This window comes from Anas platyrhynchos, chromosome 19 (assembly GCF_047663525.1).
Source record: "Anas platyrhynchos isolate ZD024472 breed Pekin duck chromosome 19, IASCAAS_PekinDuck_T2T, whole genome shotgun sequence".
In the NCBI taxonomy this organism is placed as follows: Eukaryota; Metazoa; Chordata; class Aves; order Anseriformes; family Anatidae; genus Anas; species Anas platyrhynchos.
This window is the reverse complement of record NC_092605.1, coordinates 4,147,136-4,167,517: the sequence shown is the minus strand read 5'-3', so window position 1 is coordinate 4,167,517 and position 20,382 is coordinate 4,147,136. Positions and strand designations below refer to the sequence as shown.

Genomic DNA, 20,382 nt, shown 5'->3' with positions numbered 1-20,382 from the left:
CAACTAAAGTAAAGGATATTCTGTCAGGTTCTAGAAGCACATACTGCTTAAACACAATACTCCCCATAATTTGAGGAGGTTTCTCTATCAACAATAAGGTAGATACTTCTGTACAACAAATAACATTATTTCAGGTGATAAGTGTTGAAAGAGTGAAATAATATCTACGCAGAATGCATGTTCAGCTTAAGCTGAGGCTTACTCATGGCAACTTCATACAGGAGAGGTAGAACAAAATGGCAATACTTGCGTGCTTATCATGTCCCTGCAGGCTGGGCTCTAATAACCTGGCAGAAATTGCATAATTATTTACATTAAGCCATATCTGTAGCTTTAGTTTTAAATACAAATTATTCATAACCCTTAAGTTGAAGAAGAATTTTATAATCCTCAAGTTTCACTAGGTAGGGATATCAAAGGTCCTGGGATAACTCACAGACTTGAAGCTGACGTGTTCAGCTCTATTCTCCTGCAATGAGCAGCTTGGAACCACTCAGAAACTAAACATTCCTTCACTGTTTTTTCAAGCTGAGCTACTGGGTCTGTCTTTCCACTTCAAAACCAATGAACCCTTATACATAAGACACAAAACAGGTGTATTTTGTACCATGAATATAATTTACTAATTATAAACCAGAATACAGTACATATTGCCTTGTGATACATACATTTCCTTGGCAGAGTGCTTGGCATTCTTTGGGAAAGAAGCATATAATAAAATATTTTATAGAAAATATTTAAAAATATAAAATTCACTTTCTGGTCCTTATAATTGTAAAATACTTTGTTAATATATCACAAGTCCACTACAAAAACTTTTGTAAATTACAGTACATTCACAAGTCACTTTTGTGGCAAGTCAGTTACAAAAAAAAAATAACCAAAAAAACCCTCAACAAGGGGTCATCTTCTCACGCTAGTCCAGCATCTTTAGCCATACTGTAGAAAATACCCTTTGATGCTATAAGGTTTGCAGGTGTATCAAATTCAGCTATGGTTCCGTTGTCTAAAACGAGAATCCTGTGCAAAACAAAAGGTGGCAGTAAAAGACATGTCAGAATTCCTCACAGGAAATGTGATACCCATTTCAATCATAAAGCAAATACTGCTCTAATCTTTCTCTTGACTATTTTGCTCAATTACTTTCACACGCTGAAGCACAACAGATGATAGACATTCTCCCTGAACTGCTGTTTGACTTCAAGAAGTACAGCGCAATCACCATCTCCCAGAAAAAAACTAAATATGGTTCCATTGGTAGCTTTGTAAAACATAGCACTGCAAAGCCATGGAGAGGCTTTGGGAAACGACTTGAAAAAGCTCATTAAGTACAGTAATAGGGTTTGAAATAATTAATACAACAAGTGAAAAGGTTACAGCAGCTGCTGGTTAAAAAATGGATCCCTACGTTTGCTGATAGTGCCATTCATGCAACTGGGTAGTATCTCTTGCACAGCTTTTGTTAATGAATTAGAACTTATGCCAACAGTAGCAAAATAAAGCCCAGATATCCTAGGATTATATGGCTTAAACATCGTTGCTTATGTACTATCTGACAAGAGCACGAGCGTGACTATCTGGAAACAAATCAGACCCTGCTTCACATACCCAGCACACTGGCAAGCCCCAACACATGCACCATTAAGTGTTTTACCTCGTGTAATCCATAATTGTGTTCAGCCTGTGTGCTATTGTCAGCACCGTGCAGTCTTCAAACTGAGTCCTAATTGTCATCTGGATAAGATCATCTGTCTCCAGATCGATAGCTGCCGTTGCTTCATCTAGGATCAGGATTCTCGTCTTGCGAAGCAGCGCCCTTGCGAGACAGACGAGCTGCCTTTGGCCAACACTGCAAACAGAGACAAGGCTTTCACAGAGGCCCCACTGCTCCTTTGCTCTCCATTGTTCAAAAATCTCTTGTTCTGGAGCAGATTACTCATCAGATAAAGTTACCGAACAAGAAAAAAAAAAATATTTAGCTAACAGCCCAGTCTGTCAGCCCTCAAGGAAAGAAATACACATTGCAGCATTACTCAGCTACCTTCAGCATGTGTTTGTTCACTGACTTTATTATCTAGCTAACCCAGTACTTAGAGAGCCACCAAATGTCCCCTTTCAGTCATTACATCAAAAGTCAGGGAAATTAATAATTATAATGCTTCTGTCTGAGTTTTCAGAAACACGCACAAGTGTAACAACACTGGACATACACAAACTTTAAAAAAAAAAAAATTCTGAGGCTGCAAGTCCTTTCTACCATCAAAGAAAATAACTAGGCAGCCCACAATACCCCCCTACAGCTCCCCAGACACTGCCTTCAAGTGTCTCTGCGGGACAAGGAAGGAGCTGGATGTCCATCACACACAACCTGGTTACACTGTGGTCTCAGAAGTCAATACAGCATATCCAAGCATTATGTTTTATCATACAATTCACATCTTTCTTTGTGGATCTCCCAAAATAATAACAGCAAACAGCCATTGCTGAAGTGTCAGTATAGGCAGAGGAGCAGAGGACTCTTACTCGGCACAACAGTTACATGTTACGGCAGCATTTCCCTTCCTACCAAACCATGGATAAGGGATTGCCTATTGATAACACCCTGACATCCTGCAATTTCTTTCTATACTGATAAGACAAGATTTTGGTTTGGGAGAAATTCTTCCCAGTAGCAAAAGAGAATCAGATAATTCCTGGAAGAGGCAGAAGAGCAATAACATGTTTGAGCCTTACTGGTTTTCTTGGAACAGGAATTGGTGGCCAAGTACTTTAGGACACAATAAATTACAGTGTAAACTTGTGCTCAAGTGTTACTCACTGTTAGAGCTGAATGAAAGCTTAGTGTATATTTCTAATCCAAACATTCGTTACCTAAGATTTTCTCCACCTTCTGAGCATTCGTATTCCAACATGGATGGCTGACTGCTGACAAACCTCTTCAAATGAGACAGTTCAAGAGCTTTCCATATTTCTTCATCTGAATACTTATTAAATGGATCCAGGTTCATCCTCAGTGTTCCAGAAAATAGAACAGGATCCTGGATAGAAAACAAGCTTCCATTAGGCAAGTGCTTTAGCTGTGTTAAGTACAGATATTAATATACAAGTTATTAAGTGTCTATTGCATTGAAGGTGGGCCACCTTCCAGTCCTATCCACTATGAAAATACATCACATTATACACAGACTCTAAAGATATTTTACTCTAAACTCTGTTTTATCACCTACCATCAGCTTGTGAGGTGGCAGGACAGGACCACATAAGGAAATACAATGACTTGTTTGCATGAACCCATTTTTTGAATGCAACAAAGCATTTTCCTCTGTGGTTTAACTACTATTTGTGGTTTGATAACCTTCCTTTATTGTGATGCACAGAAGGTGTACCTGAGGAATAATCGTTAGCCTCGATCGAAGGTCATGGAGGCCGATCTCTGAAATTCTCACACCATCAATTTTAATTTCCCCTTTTGCAGCTTCCAGGATCCTAAAGAGACAGAGTGTCATGGAGGACTTCCCTGCTCCAGTTCTGCCAACAATCCCAATCTACAACAAATTGGAGGATTAACAGCAATGCATATAGTTAAAAACAAAATACTACTACCACCACCAAAACAAAATGCCAAGGTTTCTCTCAGAGGTTTTATACAAGATAGGAATCTAAAAAAAAGAATGTAACCACCCTTCTCTAGAAAACTGTGCCATACATTACAATGTATGTGTTGTCATTCCCATAATTATGTATAAAGGCCTACAATCATCCTACATGAGTTTGGGCAATTAGCTGGAGTTCCCATGTTAGGGATTACTTACATTAGCATAACAGACAAGGAGAAAAATTAGATTTTTAGATGGCAATTCAGACTTTATCATAAGCACACATATCAGAACTCCAGAAGGCAATTGTCATTCTATCTGCTTAGTATAAGGATAAAAATGTACTACAAGGCGGTCCTGCTTGAGCAGAGGGTTGAACCAGATGACATCCAGAGATCCTTTCCAACCTCAAACATTCTGTGATAATGCCCTCTCCTATTAATAGCCTATTGACTGGAGGACTTTCCCATGCTAGTTGTTCTGTCAACAGCACACAAACCCCAGTACTTTCAATGGAAGCATGAAGAGAATTGCCCAGAACAAAGACAATTTCCCGATTAAGAAAGCAAAGAATGTCATTTCCTTCCATGCCAAAAATTTCACAGGCAAAGCCAGATTGTGGAAAAAGCTGGAATTCCTTCTCCCATCTACATCTCCTCAGAAAAGCATTTTTGTCACTGAAATTCTGTCACTTGCAATCACTGGTGCCTCCTACGCGGTAACACGACGCCAGCCTAACTTTTAAAGTCCAGAAAGACCCACGCAGTCGGTTCTATTGCTTCCTGCCTGGAGGATGCTGCCACAGTCGTTACTACTGGACATCTTATGTGGTCTGCACTACTGAGGCAGCTGTTCACGTAGCCCCTGTCCTTTATCCGTGGTTGTCACTGGAGGCCCAGAGCAAAGTTACAACAGAGACATGGAGCTGGTTACTCACCTTCTCTCCACCATGCACTTGGAGGTTTAGATCCTTCAGCACTAGGTCCAGGCCCTTCCTGTACCTCACTGAATAATTCACAAATTCCAGCTCGCCCTTGGATGGCCAGTCTTCTGGGGGACTCTTATCCTCAATTATCCAGGGAGCCTGAAGAACACAGAAATTAGGAACACCTCATACAGGTTAAAAAAATTAATAATTCAAACTCAGACACAAACATTAGCATTTATGGGTTACTAGAAATACATGTATAACTGATAATTGAATTTCTAGTTACAAATTAAAAATAGTTTCTTAAGCATCCACCCATTTTGGCCATTGTTGTGAAGTTTACAGGAAAAAAAATATATCTGAGCATATGAAGTCAAATCCTCACCTGATATAAGTTAACGTTTTTTTTTTTCCATTAACATCAACAGAACACTATCTGTTCCATGCCATCTCAAGGCTCTGGCTTATAATATATATCTCACATCTTGTCTACCTTCTTTTTTTCTTAAAGATCAAATATTTTATCTCCAGAAACTTGCACTGCAGCTCTCCTCAGAGTCTTCATTTCCTAATTCTTAGTCTCCCATATACACAGGGATAACAAAACCCACCATGTCCACAGAGCAGCAGATTTCCCAGCATAGCTCCATCTGCTACCTTTAAAAGTATTTGGCAACAAAAGAAAATGATCGGATGATTTTTCTGGATTAGGCAGTGCAGTGTTCCTGGAGATGTTCTTCTCTCAAGGGAGAGGAGGTCTGATTAAGCTGATTAAATATAAATACTTTTGAAAACATGTGCATAGACTGATAATTGTAGTGCAGCTGTGCTCAGAGGCAGGATCACAGCACTATCTACGCAGGTAGGACGACACATCAAACACTTCAAACCCAATGGGAGCAATATTCTGATGGTGAAAATCATATCTGTTACGCTATAGCCACTCACACTAGCAGAAAATGAGATGCTAAGCACAGACTGCATGATAGCAGCAATAATTCAGAGCTGTGGTAGCATAAATTACAGTTCAGAGTGTGACATTTGTTCAGGCTAAACGGTAATACTCTCAGTGGAGGAATTCTCTCTCAAGAGTCTGAAGAAAGACCAGGTAAACATTGCGTGTTAAAATTTCGCCATGCTTGCTAGTGAACGTGCTGGACTCTCAGTAGCTGACCTCTGTTTCAGTTTCTGAATACTCTTTTATTCTTTCAACAGCCACAATGTTAGTTTCAAGATCAGAAGTCATTCGGACCATCCAATTCAGAGACAAGGTCACCTGGAGAAGACAAGGAACAAAATATTGTCCACAGAGGAACAACAGCAGATTTAACAACAAAAGTGGATGCTGTTGTTAAGACATGGATTCACACTGATATTACAGATGGAGTAATTACCTTTCCATTGACATTAATACAGATACTGGAACAGGAAGTCCACAGATAACCAGGCATTCATGTGAAGAAGCATGTGTTTGAACAGTGCTTTAATAATTGCCCCCCCAAAAAAGTTGGTGTCAAGTCATTCCCCAAAGTCATGTGTCTCACTTGAAAACTGCTAACAGCAGTCCTGCACGCTCATTGTATCTAAAAAGCTTCTGACAAGAGCAAGACCATTAAGTCTGCTGAACTGTTCATAGGTTGGGTGAGTACAGTTTATCTTGCTATTTATGAATCCTGTTGATCTCCCTGTGATTACCCAAACATACAGATGTTCTACATAGCAGGCAAAACATGGGACACCTTAAGTCCATGCTGCTTAAATGAGCTGTTGTTGGCAGTTGCACCTGACATTCTTGGGCTGCTTGCACGCTGCCACTAGAGATACTGGGGTGCAGCACACTCCCAGTGCTCCCAAAGTGCCCTGAACTCCTACTGCATGTGGACTTACTGATGGCCTGTCAGCATTCAGTGTAAATCTCTACTGTTTCCAGATATTCCACAATTCTTTTTTATTATTTTCTTATTAACTCCAACTTAGACAAGTACTTCATTACTGCTAATTTATCAACAGAGGGCTATAACACGTACCTGTAATGCGTAAGATACTGAAAGTCCTACCAAGCCAGCATTCAGACTGTTTTTACCAATCACAGCAAAAAGGGCAGCAAAAAGGACAATACAGTTCCCCACAAACTCAACTCGAATACCCAGCCACCTGGTCAAAAGGCAGACATAAGAAGAACGGTAAATGCTTGCTTGGACCTGTTGTGCAAACACAAAGAACTAAGCAGAAACAAGAAATTATATTCCTCTATACCTATTTGATACAATGCCAGGATAGTAACTCTTCTGATTTTCATCCACCTTCAGATCGCTGATGTCTACAAAGGATTTCTGTCTCTTGTAGGCTCTGATGACGCTGGCTCCTGATATTGTTTCTGAGAAGTGCGAGTAGATGGGAGATCTGCTCACAGACTCCAGACGCTTCAGCTGACGGGAGGTAGCTACATAGAATCGCTGCCATTTTTTGGAGAAAGTTGAAGGGTATATGAAATACTTACTCTTTTAATTATCAGCTAAATGATTATTAGGTTAGGGGATTATTAGGTTAAGGATTTAAAAGAGATTTTTAATGATGCACTTAAACCCTTAAAAGTATTCCCTATAATTATGAAGTATTTCAAGTCAAGTTATCTTTGTTTCATTCCAAAATAGAGTTTTGGATGACTGCCATTTCTATATACTGTAAGATGAATTTATCTATGTCACTTTAAATTCAGGTAACATAGCCTAACAAAATGAATGCATTTGTAGGAGCCTCATTTTCCAAGAAAATGAGCATGAATTTGTACCTCCATTATCAGGTCTCTGTTTACATACTAACATATGCTTCATTTTTGCTCAGAAGTCAATAAAATTGATGCTATTTTCAGCATTTAACTCCTCTCCACCTTAACAACTTGTCAGTATGTCAAATACATGCACACTTCAATATATTAAAATGCACTGCAGTTCTATCTCTAACAGTAGGCTTGCTTGTTATTACTTAAAAGCAAAAAAAGTTATGCCATTTTATGACTATGTCCCACAGGAGACACCTCCTTTATTGAGAGAAGTAAATAATGTTTTGCCTACATAAACAGTTACTTCAGATACTGCAATTTTACCCTAGATTTTTCTTAAAACACAAAAAAACACAAATAATGCAGTAATAGCCACTACGATGGTAGTGAGATATTTTTCTAGTTACCTGAACAAAGAAGTACAGAATTGCAAGTGGAACTATAACCACAGCAAAGAGCGGAGTACTTGCTATAATCACAATCATTGTCGATAAAGAGGTGAAAAATGTTCCAAGGAACATCAAGATGGTCGGTGGGATGACTTCATCAATGACATAGATGTCCTTTGAAAAGCGGTTGATGATTCGGCCGGTTGGAGTGGTGTCATAGAAGGACTGGGGTGTGTGAAGTTTGTTCTCCAGCAGAGCCGTGTGAAGCGTCCGGGCTGCATTAATGCCTCCCATCGCCAGGGTGAAAGAGGAGACGAACACTATGAGGCCTTCCAAGTGAAGAGATGTGTTAACCAGAGAGCATGATGTACTCGATTTGCAGCTCTTTGACTCTCAAGCAGCTTCTGTTGTGCTAGAAGCCTCTTTGCTTTATTACATATTCCAAGTCCACCTCCCTCTTACCATGCACATCAGCACCGTGGCATTGTGATCACTGCTGCCTTACAGACACGAATATGCCCCATGGATTTCACCGTGCTGTCCACACAAGACAGATGCATAACCATCTTCCCTCTGCAAGCCTCCATGAAGACCTAATGCTACAACTTCACCCCAACCTCTGTCTTTTCTGCACCTGAGTTTTCACAGTCTCACTCCAACTTTTCTCTCCCAGGCTTCCATGTCACCCATGGAAACCCCTCCAAAGGCTTCACAGCACAATCACAAGTGGGGGACCGAGCTCAGACTTTCTGGTTCCAGGTTTCTTTACTTCCCTTGCTTAGGATAAGATTTTGCTGGCAATTTTGGGCCACCAGCAACTAGTAAATGGCTTTCCCATCTAATTCCTCTTTGATAAGTACTAAGACATCATGATTTTTATCTGGCCTTACCTTGCAAGAGGCCCAAGGCAGCATAGACTCCAATTCGCATGGATGTGTTGTGCTGAGTCCCGTTTATCACTGGCTCGTTGGTCCAGTCACTGAGCCACACATTGGCCCCAATCGAAGCAGCATTTTGACAGCAGTATAGGAAGCATATAGCTAAAGAGATGACAGGGCTGACAGCCTTCATGTATTGCCAGAACACTGTTAGCTTTACCTGCAAAATCACACCAAAGCTGGTTTGTACAACTTACAGAATCAGAAGTACAGACAGAAAAAAGAATCCTTCAGCAGAGAAACTGCTGAGTTCAAAACTGCCCAAAATCTAACAGACCGCAGAGGGTCTCCATGTCAGGGGGGTAACTTCCTAAACAAGTCAGAAACTTATCTGAAATATTCTTTTCCTCCAATTTGATGAACTGTATTGTGTTAGTTTTGCGGGGTTTTATTTTTTAAGACTGCTAGACAGGGCTGGGAAGAGGTTGATCAAATAGCTGCAAAGGATGGGTAACAAGAACAGCAACCAAGACTTTCAGGCAAAAGCAACTTGTCAGGCATATCCAGCTCAGGACTACTTAAAGGGCCTATTCAGGTCCTATTTTAGGCCTCCATTCAGGTGTCTTCACAATAAGTTCTAAGGTAATGCAAAAAAAAAAAAAAAAAAAAGCAGATAGGCAAAAAGACAGACTCAGGACACAACAATCTCTAAAAAGGCTTAAGGAAAAATAATTTAGAGAACAAGTGTTGCTGATTAGGGACTTTAACAGCTAAAATAATCCACAGAAACAGTCAATGAAATGTCTGTGCTATGAAGCATGTACATCAGACAGTAAACAGGACATGCTGAGTGGTAGGACACCTTCTGAAGTGGCTGAAGTTGTAGGAAGGGGCTTTCTTTGACAAGATCACCCTGTTCCTTTTTCATCCACTCCTTCCTGTCCCTGGATTTTATGTCTTTATTCCTATCTTCTTTTTTTCCCTTTTCCTCTCTTTTTTCTCTATTCCTGTTTTACTCGCTGGCCCTGCTCGCGGAGAGTGCAGCCCATTTTGTACCCATGAGCATAAACTGCTCCTGAGGATGGTGTGGCAGGTTGGCAGGTATCGTTTAGACAGAACAGATCCACTGGCACGCAGCAGGCAGCTGGCTCGTAGAACCCACTGCTGCAGGTCATCAAATACCCAGTGCTGCAGCTGGACTTGCACAGCAGCCAAACAGGTTAAAGACCAACAGTGCTGAAAGCTCTGCAACGTAAGGACAGAGCTGACAGAGTGCAGTGCTATGCAGTATCAGGTGACTGTGGCAGGAGCTGGAAAGAAAAGAATCCCTTCCTAACTACACAGCCTTTGCCAGGTGCAGAACTCCCTGCCAAAAGCCCTAATTTGAAGGATCAGTGGCCACCAGATTAATTCCTAAAACGTGCTGTCATAATTTATACAATGCATTTAGCAGAACTGGATCAAATGTAAAAGTAAAAAAGATATTTTTTCAAGCAGGAAAAAAAGGAAAAGGAAGGGGGAAAATCACACTATACCGTTCCCGTTTCAGTGGTTTCTGCCTGAATAAGTTTCTCGTTAGGATTTTTTCTTGGCAGAGGAGGCTCAGCTGGCTTCTTTTCACAGACTCTCCGTTTCGTTGACATTTTGTTGGGACATTCTCCTCCCTCAGAAGATATTACACTAAGTTGCCTAGTCAAAACAATAGAGTCATTAGGAGAAAGAGGGCATATTGTGGCTGTGCTAAAGCAAGAATGGGATGCAGCAGACTGGACTTCATCCCAGCTCTTTTGCTCTGTTCCCATGCCAGCCTCACTTGCAGATATGGGTGTATGTAGGATCCTCATGCATGTATTCAGTAATGCCAGAACTATAGCTCCTAACAAAGGCTGGACACTTTGATACAGGGCATTAGAGTCCTCATTGCAAAACAGGCTTTTCAAAGCTAACCCCCGAGTTTCTGTTTTCACATCAACAGTAACTGGAGAGTGTTCCAAGGGTATGGTTATTAAAAAAGTTGCTTTAAGAAGTTGGTTCAATTTGGATTAAAAAGAAGATTGCAGGAACAGTTGTTTGATCTTTGCTTGTTCTTTCACATTTACTTTCAAAAGGACTCTAAAACAATTTATTTTTAAGAGGAAACGAAGTCGCAGACTGAGAGACAGTATTTGATTAACATCTTTCAGATGTGTTTTACCCCAGATACAGATTACAAACACAAGAGGACTTCATGTTTACCTAAGGAACTGTTTGCGGGCCTCGTTCGTCACAGGTTCGTTATCTGCCAGATCGGTGTGGATGCTGAGGGTGTCTTCAGCTAGCAGGACCTCTTCCTCTTCCACCACTGCAAGACAAGATTGCATCTCAGAGTTTCTGCTGAGTAAAGCAGAAAGCAGGGAAACAAGTGGCCAGGCAAAGCAAGGGTAACGAAAATCAATAGCATAGCAGGAAAATCATAGTACATAATCCCATCATTAATCACCCCCAGTGGCAGTAGTCACATCCCTTTGGTGCATCACTTTACTAAATTGCAGAGGTCTTGTGAGGTAGATTGGTGACCAAATGCATTTACATCTCATTGCCTTAGTGCATCCAAAATGCTAAGTGATAGTGTTATAGTTAGTTCTAGCTCAATTTACATATAGAACATGCTCTAGGCATGATCTTGGGATGGGGTCTCATGTCAGGACCTACTGAAAGCCTCTGCTATTGCTAAAAGCTGCCATGCATGTTCCTTTCTGCCTGTCTGCTGAGAGCACAGTGCTGCCATCAAAGACCGTGAGAACACTGCCACACAAAGGAAACATTTACCAAAATGCTTTAATCTTGCAATATTTCATCAGCATAAAAAACCTTAAAGGTAACCCAAGATTAAAATATCATTTAACTTGTGTGAAAAAAAAAAAAAAAAACACACACCACACACAACATGAAAACAAAGGAAAAATACCAAATTCTGTGTAGCCCTTATAATGGCAGACCCCAGTTTGTTCTTTCCTATTCCATTTTCCTGCTGAGCTCAACCTTGTCAATTGTAAAAGAAATTCTCAACTTTAAAATAATTTCAAACACAAGAATCATTTTTTCTAGGACAAATCAAATGAAATCGTTGAACTAAATTTATTTGGGAAAACATTTATCAATAAAACAGAACTGGCCAAAGACAGCATTTCTTATAGAAGTGCAGAAAGGAAAGACAAAAGCCAGGATGTCAAGAAGGAGCAGTGGACAGTATACAGAGAAAGTACCTGTCATCTGGTTGACAGAGAAAGACATATTTTAAGAAAAAGCAGTACTGTACTTGTTAGTTCATCCTCTTCGATGCCTTCATCAAGTGCATAATTTCGAAGGAATTCTGCAAAAGCCTTGTTTTGTTTCAGAAGGTCTTGGTAAGATCCCATTTCAGAGATTTTGCCATCTACCAGGACAATTATATGGTCTACCTGAGGCAGGAATCCAATGCCATGGGTCACCAAAATACGGGTCTGGATAGGGAAAAAGAGGAAGAAAAAAACAAAACACACATCTCTCAGTTGTTGTTGAGATTGAATACTGCAGTGCATTAATGCTACCCAACAAGTCAAATAATACTGCATTTTTGAGAGAGGGAGTGAATTATCATCTTAAGGTGAAATGCCAAGAGAAATACACTGCCCTTGTTAGTCAAATTAGCTTTGAAAAATCTACATGAACTTACTATGCTTCCTACTACATGCTGATATAGCCACAAAGGGAAGTAAAACAACTGAGTCATCACTCCCCTCTTTCCCACGTGCTAAGTTTCTTTGCCCTCTTTCCCTTTTAAGCACTGAGACAGTCTGAGAAGATTGTAACAGGAGTAGAAGAGGAAGCAGAGAGGTTGTAATTTGGCTGCATACTGCCAAAGATTTCTGTAAAATTAGTAAGCTGTTGCAACTTCTTCACTGTGCCACCTCTGAGTAACAAGCAATACTGAGCTGACAACCTCTACAAGTTCCTACAAATGTCTTGATTTTGGACATTTAAAATAGTTGGGGTTTTAAAAAGACAGAACAGGTTTTTGCCTCTACATGTTCTGACTAGATCACATCACTTTTGCACATACCTAAATAGCAGCTCACCACAGAATCTGTGCTGTGGAGAAAAGGTGTCTGCACTGCCAATTAAACACAGAAATTCAGGAATGATTCAGCACTAAAGCCTCGGTGGTGAAACAACTTTCCCGTTACCCATTAGTGTTTCAGAGCTTATGTGCATTTGTAAGAGAATCTAAATGTCAGCTTACTTTTCCTTTAAGTACCCCATCTGGACCAATAACTTTGTCAAAGATGTGCTTTGCAACATGCGAGTCCACAGCAGAAAGAGGGTCATCTAACAGGTAAATGTCCGAGTTACTGAACACTGCACGAGCAAGGCTCACTCGCTGCCTCTGGCCACCGGAGAGGTTGATGCCCTGAAGGGAAGGAGAGAGCAAAATATATCACACCACTCAGTTCAAACAACAGCTATGACTTTTTATGGCTCATACACCACCAGACACATGGATGCTAAATGAAACATGAGATGCTGAAGAGAATAACGCACTCAGAGCCAGGGAAAAGAACAGAACGCCTCTAAATCTGTTCGCTGCCAAACTTCCACTCACCCAGCAATCTGCAGACAGAATAAGCCTCTCACTTAATAAGCTCCTAAAGGGAGCTGTTAAAACTCAAAACAATGAAAAGGAAGACTGTCAACAAGGACATAAAATGAAAACACTCAAAGCAGGGCTGCAGCACCTGGAATGTCTTCCACGTCTCTTATCTTACATACAAATCCATCTATCCACCCAACTTCACGAAATCCATCTCAGATTTAGTGGTCTATGAAAGAAAGCTTTGTTGGCAATCACTGACGTAAAAGTTTCTTGTTAAAATGAGATGTTAAGGGATGATCATATTACTTCTTTTACTTGAAGCACACCATATGTTTCCTCCCTTTTTATCCATATGGGAATAGGAAGGACCTCAAGTACTCTGGCCAGATGCACGCTTACTGTTGGACTACAAACGGAAATGCTCTGATCCACCAGGGCTCGGTGTGCAGTTATGTGATGCAGTACAAACACTCAAAGTTAGGAACACGTTTAAGTCCAACTAACTCCCAGAGAACTGCCTGCATGTTTCAGCGCTGATTGTAATAGGGATGCTGTCGTAAAGATCAAACCAAATCAAGTGCTGACTTTACAGTGTTCTCTTTAGCTCAACAGAAGAGGAATCACCAAGCAGGTCTGACTTGAAGAAAATTACCTTCTCTCCTATCTCAGTCTGATCTCCTCCTGGCAGCACTTCCAGGTCAGTTTTTAAAGCACAGGCCTCCAGGACATTTTGGTATTTTTGTTCATTAGGAGCTTGGCCAAACAAAATATTATCTTTCAGTGTGGCATTCTGGATCCAGGCTTGTTGAGGCACATAAGCGACAGAACCCTAGAACAAGATAGGAGAAAGGCAACTCCAGTTTATTATAAGCATCGATTCACGCTTACAACTCTGATTAAGATCTTCAGCACACATATATAGATCCTGTTTGATACATAACCAAATTGTACATATGTGTACTAATTGCTGATCTACAGTTGATGGAATCAAGAAAGTCATTTCACGTAAAACACAAGTAAACAGATGTGGACAAAACCCAAATAAACACACAGACAAGCTGACACAGGAGCAAACAATTTCATCTCCAGCCTGAAGTGCACTGCAAGCAACAGTAGGCATAAGAAGCACATTTCTGTAACACTGCTAAATGGCATTAGAAACAATACCAACCTTCACAGCCACTTCTCCTTCCAGCTTTTCCATTTCACCCAGGAGCGCAGACACCAGAGAAGACTTGCCACAGCCAACATGGCCAACAACAGCAACCAAAGCACCACTGGGGACCAACAGATTTATACTGTGGAGGAAACAGGCTGGAAATTAATTAAATATTAGTTTACTAAAGACATTAGAGGTCTTTAAATGGCCTGAAATACACAGTGACAAATCAGCCTGACCTCAGCCTGACAGGGTATAGTAAGCATAGCTTGGTCACTGGTTTCCTCCTCCCTTTCTCATCTACAGTCAACTGCAAGCAGAACTGCAGGAGTAAATGGAAACCCAACATTAATCTGTTTTGTTGGTTGTAAATCAGTGGGATTGGTAACAAGCCTTTGCTATGTCACATCAGTCCATCAGCAAATCAAACAGGGCTAATAAGCCTTTTGAGAGCAATCTTCCAGAAATCTTTTGGGTTTGATTTTAAAAACTGGGAGCAACTGTGCTGAAGCAGTGAGTGAATACATCACATCTAAAAATGTCCAAACCATTTTACTAAAATATTCCCAGTGCTAATAAACAGGGTTCACAATTACAAAAGACAAATTAATCTTTCCCAGTAAAAAAAAATCCTTGACTGTTTTCCCCATGATGTCCTAAAAGGTACTGCTTTAGGTCCCAGTTCTGAAGGTGATGTGGAAGTGACTGATGGACACAGTCTCTTTGCCTTTAGTGTCTTTCACTAATGAAATCGACCAGAACTTCTGTTTGCAAAGATCCTGATGCAGAACTGAGGCTTTAATGCTTTTGCAGATTCTTCCCCAGGAGGTAGTTGATATTTTGCACACTGCAAGAATGCTTTGTTTGTTTGTTTTTAAAAACATGAAAGCAAGAAAATTCAAAAGCAGTGTGCTTTTTTGTTGTTTTGTTTTTCCTTCTTCCCATTATTCTTTCCCTCTGGCTGAGGTTTGCCTTACTGCTATTTTTAGGAAGTCACCAATTAATTTTTAGGCCCAGGTAGCTAGCAATTTGTGCTGGAGATGCATGGTTCTTTCTGATACAAAACCCAGAACACTGAAGTCAACCTGACTGTAGATTTGGTTGCCTGAACCAAAGCAGCTCCTTTGAGCTCTAAGCCTCTTGCTGGCAGGTTATCCATGAACAGCCTATTAATGTAATAAACTCAGCACAGCATCACGAGCTGCTCAGACTAAGAAGTCTATGAATACTTATCAAGTTTCTGTGATTTTGATCTGGCAACAAAGCATAACACAGGGAAGTATATGCTTCCAGGCAAATTTTGTTTGTATTCATACAAATAGGCTAAAGAGTGAAATGTACTCCTCCATAGCCTGGAAATGGCATATGTATAGCCACAGGGATGAGCCTGCTACAAGAACCTTAAAAGAGACTACTGTTCACATGCCCATGAGCTAGAATTAAACCCAAACCCAGACATCAGAACTGCCTTCATAAGCAATCAGATCGATTTAATTTGTCCACTGCTTCAGTTAAAACAACAACAACAACAAAAAAAAGAAATTTACCTAGCCTTTCTGTCCTTTAATAGACAACTAGTCTAGGCTGGTTGCTGTGGAGTTAAAGCTTTACAGCACTGTTCTGTAATGCCTGAATACTGTGAGGTGTGAGTATTAGCTAGGTGTTTTAAAGTCAGATGAGATGCACTATGGGGCACGTGGTAACAACCTCTCCCAGAAAAAAGCCTGCAGATATTAGCAGATATTTTTCAAACAGACCTTCCAAACGCCAGAAAAAAGGGAAGCAAGTAGATGTATTGCAGTTGCATAAAGAAATCTTACTCTTTCAAAGACGGCTTAAGGTCCTTTCCCCAGCTGAACGTTGCATTTTTAACACAGATGGTATAGCCTGCATGACAAAAATGCAACAGAGAAGGCAGGAAAACTGTTACACGGAATAGCATGACTGAGAGACTTGCACACAAAGGAATCTTTACAGGTTTCATGTACACTGCAGTTCCCTTTTCTATTGGTATGGGAAGCACAGTCTTGTGATTGCACCAGGTCACAAGACGGGAATGCTCATCAGAGTGAAAATAACTGGTTGCAGCTTAAGCTATAGACAGTGAGCTTACAGACCTATGGAGCAGAAAAGTCCTGCTTCACTCTGTCCAGGTGAGGCTAGTCCCAACATTTGCTGCTCAGAGTAGTTCTAAGAATCCGTGTGCAATCATTAGCACAACTGTACTTGAGAAACCACTTTCAAGTCAGTAGGAGACCAACAGCATGCTGTTGGCTTTGATGATTCAGATTAAATTTGCCTCTGCACAGCTTTCTGCTTGCCACAATAACAAGTCACAGATCTGCAGGCTTTCTTCACCTCCTGTTGGAGCGGTGTGTAACAATAAGCACGTGACAGCTACACAGCCATCCCTCCTCCTCCTCCTCCTCCTCATCATCACACACGAGAGGTTTCAAACTGTAGCATCCCCAAAGTCCATTACAGAAGAAAACACAGCTTTCCAATAGTTTGCTCATTCTTTTGGGATATTGTGCTTGCAATAGAATAAAAGAGAACTCCTGTTTATATTCCTGACCATTTGTGCAGTGTGAAAGGTGTGAGAAGGTCTTGTTGACCCCAGTCAGTGGATGCACTTCATTATTCAGTGGCATTAGCAACCATTACATTGCAGATGCAAACTCAGGCCCAACAATGCAGTGCAAAGCTCAAAGATAGAGCCAGAAGCTTTTGTAATTTCCACATAGTGTAAATGACAAAACACACATTCTTCAGAGAAGAAATTAAAAAAATAAATAATATTGTTATCATTTTCTTTTTTGCTTTTTTGCTAACTCAGCCAGTCCAAAACAAACACAAGATGCTTGTTGTATTAACATAGTTTAAAAAAATACTGATCTCTTTACCTGGTGCAATCACTTTTGTTTCCACACAATTTGGATCAAGCTCATCATGACTCAGGAACTGCTGAATTCTCTTTAGGGAAACACTCGTCTAAGAAAAGAAAGCAGCATTATTTTGTCATTCTTTTAATGGGGACTTAATGCTCTTACTACAGAAAAGATAAGCATGCAGAATGGCTTAAGCCACCCCATGGGCTTCCTGAGCAGTGACTCATTCTTTCCCTGCAAGTAGTCTTATGCTGAAATTCATGTTTTTAACTGTGAACTTTATTAGACGAAGCTACATTCATCTGAGTGAAGCAAAATTTACATATGTGAAATGCCACGCACACAAGCTTACTCAGATGTCTAGCTTTCTGATACATGGCAGCACTAATGAAAGCATATTGGAAAGAAAGCTAGCTAACAGGCAGATATGTGGCAGCTCTGCTTTCCAGAAATCAGAGCTATCTGGTGTTCTTTGTGTCTGAAAGAACTTATGCAGCAGACCTTCCTTACCTGTGCAATGTTGCTAATGACTTGTGGAAGCATATTGAGGGGAAACTTCAGGATATTAAACAAGGAGAGGGAGACAAAAGCCTTTTCTGCGTCCAGGATATTCTTCTCATCCACTGAGACATATACAGCAAATGTTGTCAATGCTACCTGAAAGCCAGAAGGTGAGTTTACTGCGAGATGTGTGTAACATTTTGACATTTTAAAAAGCAGTCAAGCACGGAGCATATTAGAAATAAACGTATCAACAACAATATCAGGAAAATTCTCCATATTTGACCTTTTCAACATGCTTGTCATATGAGTAAGTTGATATTTGTTATCAACAAAAAAAGGCATGCAGAATGAAGTAACCGTCAGATTACTAATGGCTAACATTTAGGTGAACTAGGAGCTTTAGTTGGTGAACTACAGAACCCTGGTAAATTCAAATAAGTGTTTATCTAGCTGTGGTTTGGCTTCATTTCCAGCTCCACCTAATCAAATTTACCCATTGTAAACTGCAGGCTAAGCAAACAAAATTTACTGATCAATAAGAAAGGCAGTAACAGCCAAGTTATTTGCTGGTTCACTGTATGGCAGGGACCATGCATTGCAAAGGTACCTCCCTGTGCAGTACACCAGCAGTGAGCAGGCAGAGGAATGTGCACTGAACCCAACTTGAAGGAAACATGAAAGAGGCATGATCTGGAGGCCGTTAAGAACGTTTTTACAGGGTTGGGCCTTTGATCTTGAGAACTGTTGGCTAAGAACATTTTTGACAAAGCACTTATCTGAATGTTTTTATGCATGCAAACCAAAACTCTTAATGCAAAAGGGATCGTGGTGCAAAATAAAGAAAAATGAGGAAAAAAAATCATTTCAGAATTGACAACGTGACATTCAGGCTTTATATTTTTACATTAAGACTTTTTTTCCTAAGGTAGTAGCATAATTTAAGAGCTCCTTCTCCCACCAAAACAGAGCACTGTAAGAAGAAAAGCAGAAATGAAAGCGTAAGACGCTGACTCGACCGACTCAAAGCTTTTTGGCGAGGACTCTTATACACAGGTATCTCAGATGTTTCAAATTCTAGTTTCAATTTGTTGCGGGAAATACTTTGAAGTGGTTGGAAATTCTCCTGAGACAGCTATTCTCAGCTTCCACTGGCAGGCTTTACCAATAAATACTTTGATACTGATTAACAAATGGGCTCTAGATAAATAGAAACCTTGCTTCAAAGCACATGAATAACTTTTTTTTTTTTTTTTAATGTATTTATATATCATTCCAACTTACAGTTGGCAAGTAGAGGGCCTATTTACGAACTTCACATATCCTTCAATGATATGCTTGTACAATTAAAAAAAAAAATCATGCAAATTCAACTTACCAGGAATGGAGCGCTGATCCATGCAAAGGTGGACAAGGAATTGAGATAGGCAGATTTTTTCAGAACTCGCAGCTCATTCCTTCGTATCTCCAACACTTTTTCTGAAAATGATGGCTCCCAAGCGTACAGCTTCAGCACCTTTATGCCACCCAGAATCTCATTCATTAATTTAATGCGGGAATCTTTATACCGCATTTGTTCTACCTAGATTATTGGTAAACACAGGAGACAGTGTGTCACAGGAATGACTAGACGAGAGCTTTAAACATGTTGTCTCATAGCTGCGATTGTCCTTGGGCTATTTCTAAAGAGGATGCAGAAGGAGATTAAAGAAAGCCAGACCATTATCAGTAAACTCACTGTGCAAGTCTGTACTTCCAAAGAAACCAGGAATCCAAGAAAATTGTTGAAAAGATGAGTATGAAAGCCTTCTAGTCATCTTCAGTGTTAGGAGTTACATTTTCAAAACCACCCTTACGAAAGATTCAGGTGTTTCATAAAAATACTACCCTACTTCCTTTGATTTCTTCAGATTTTTGTTCCTGATATACATAGTTTTATTTCTCATGGGATCCCTTGAAATTTGTGGTTACTCCGAGTTTATTTTTCTTCTATACACTAGAACACAGTGCTTCATTCAGCTACTTCACATAAACCAAATCCCTGCTCAGCAGTACGGACAAAATGAAAAATTGTGTTCACACACACCTAGTTATGCATCTCCAAGCACCTTATTGTGGGCAAGGGAAAAAAAGGAATGCTACTATTAACTTGTTAGCACCAAAGAGATTTAATGGAAAGTCTGGATGTCTCTTTAAGGCATGTAATAATGCCACTCTGTTACTAAGGCTGTGTTTAAATACTATAATTTATACTTGTTTTCCAGCTCTTACCCTTTTTACATCAGTAGCTTGATTTCTTTTAAACCTTTCAGACAGCCACTGATAAGCTACACAGCACAAACTACTTATGAGAGTTTTGTAGCACAAAGCCAGAGGGCACTATTATATTGTTTTTTCAACCTTTCTTGACTAGAGACTAAGTGAAGGGGGGAAAAAAGGAATAAAAGATATTTTTAGCTCAAGATAATAATTCAAATTTAGCCCCAGCTCAGTAGTGATGAAAGTCAACACTGGCCATTAATACAAGAAACAAGTTGCCACATTTCTTTTTCCATCTCTAAAAAGTCATTCATAGCTCAAAGAATTACATCTGCCCTTTCCCTAGATGTTCCTAGAAGCTGCCATATGAAGGGGATACGGAGATAAAAA

At 40.1% G+C, this 20,382-nt stretch overlaps 1 protein-coding gene across 2 annotated transcripts in view; it reads right to left on the bottom strand.

The window, feature by feature from the left end:
• Positions 1-599: 599 nt before the first annotated feature.
• ABCC3 (ATP binding cassette subfamily C member 3) overlaps positions 600-20,382 on the bottom strand; it is a 48,289-nt gene continuing 28,506 nt past the window's right edge. The window contains exons 12-31 of one of the 2 annotated variants that reach the window (XM_027471310.3): positions 19,112-19,315; positions 17,743-17,889; positions 17,248-17,335; positions 16,165-16,231; positions 14,357-14,483; positions 13,838-14,014; positions 12,835-13,002; positions 11,872-12,055; positions 10,809-10,914; positions 10,109-10,262; positions 8,586-8,793; positions 7,714-8,024; positions 6,781-6,980; positions 6,552-6,678; positions 5,699-5,800; positions 4,534-4,680; positions 3,387-3,545; positions 2,872-3,038; positions 1,655-1,849; positions 600-1,020 (exon numbers count right to left, since the gene is read on the bottom strand). In XM_027471310.3, coding sequence (XP_027327111.3) covers positions 912-1,020; positions 1,655-1,849; positions 2,872-3,038; positions 3,387-3,545; positions 4,534-4,680; positions 5,699-5,800; positions 6,552-6,678; positions 6,781-6,980; positions 7,714-8,024; positions 8,586-8,793; positions 10,109-10,262; positions 10,809-10,914; positions 11,872-12,055; positions 12,835-13,002; positions 13,838-14,014; positions 14,357-14,483; positions 16,165-16,231; positions 17,248-17,335; positions 17,743-17,889; positions 19,112-19,315 — 3,147 coding nt within the window. In that variant the 3' untranslated portion in view covers positions 600-911. Of the gene's footprint in view, positions 1,021-1,654; positions 1,850-2,871; positions 3,039-3,386; positions 3,546-4,533; positions 4,681-5,698; positions 5,801-6,551; positions 6,679-6,780; positions 6,981-7,713; positions 8,025-8,585; positions 8,794-10,108; positions 10,263-10,808; positions 10,915-11,871; positions 12,056-12,834; positions 13,003-13,837; positions 14,015-14,356; positions 14,500-16,164; positions 16,232-17,247; positions 17,336-17,742; positions 17,890-19,111; positions 19,316-20,382 lie in introns of those variants that run through there. The other variant, XM_072025636.1, reaches the window with a different exon arrangement.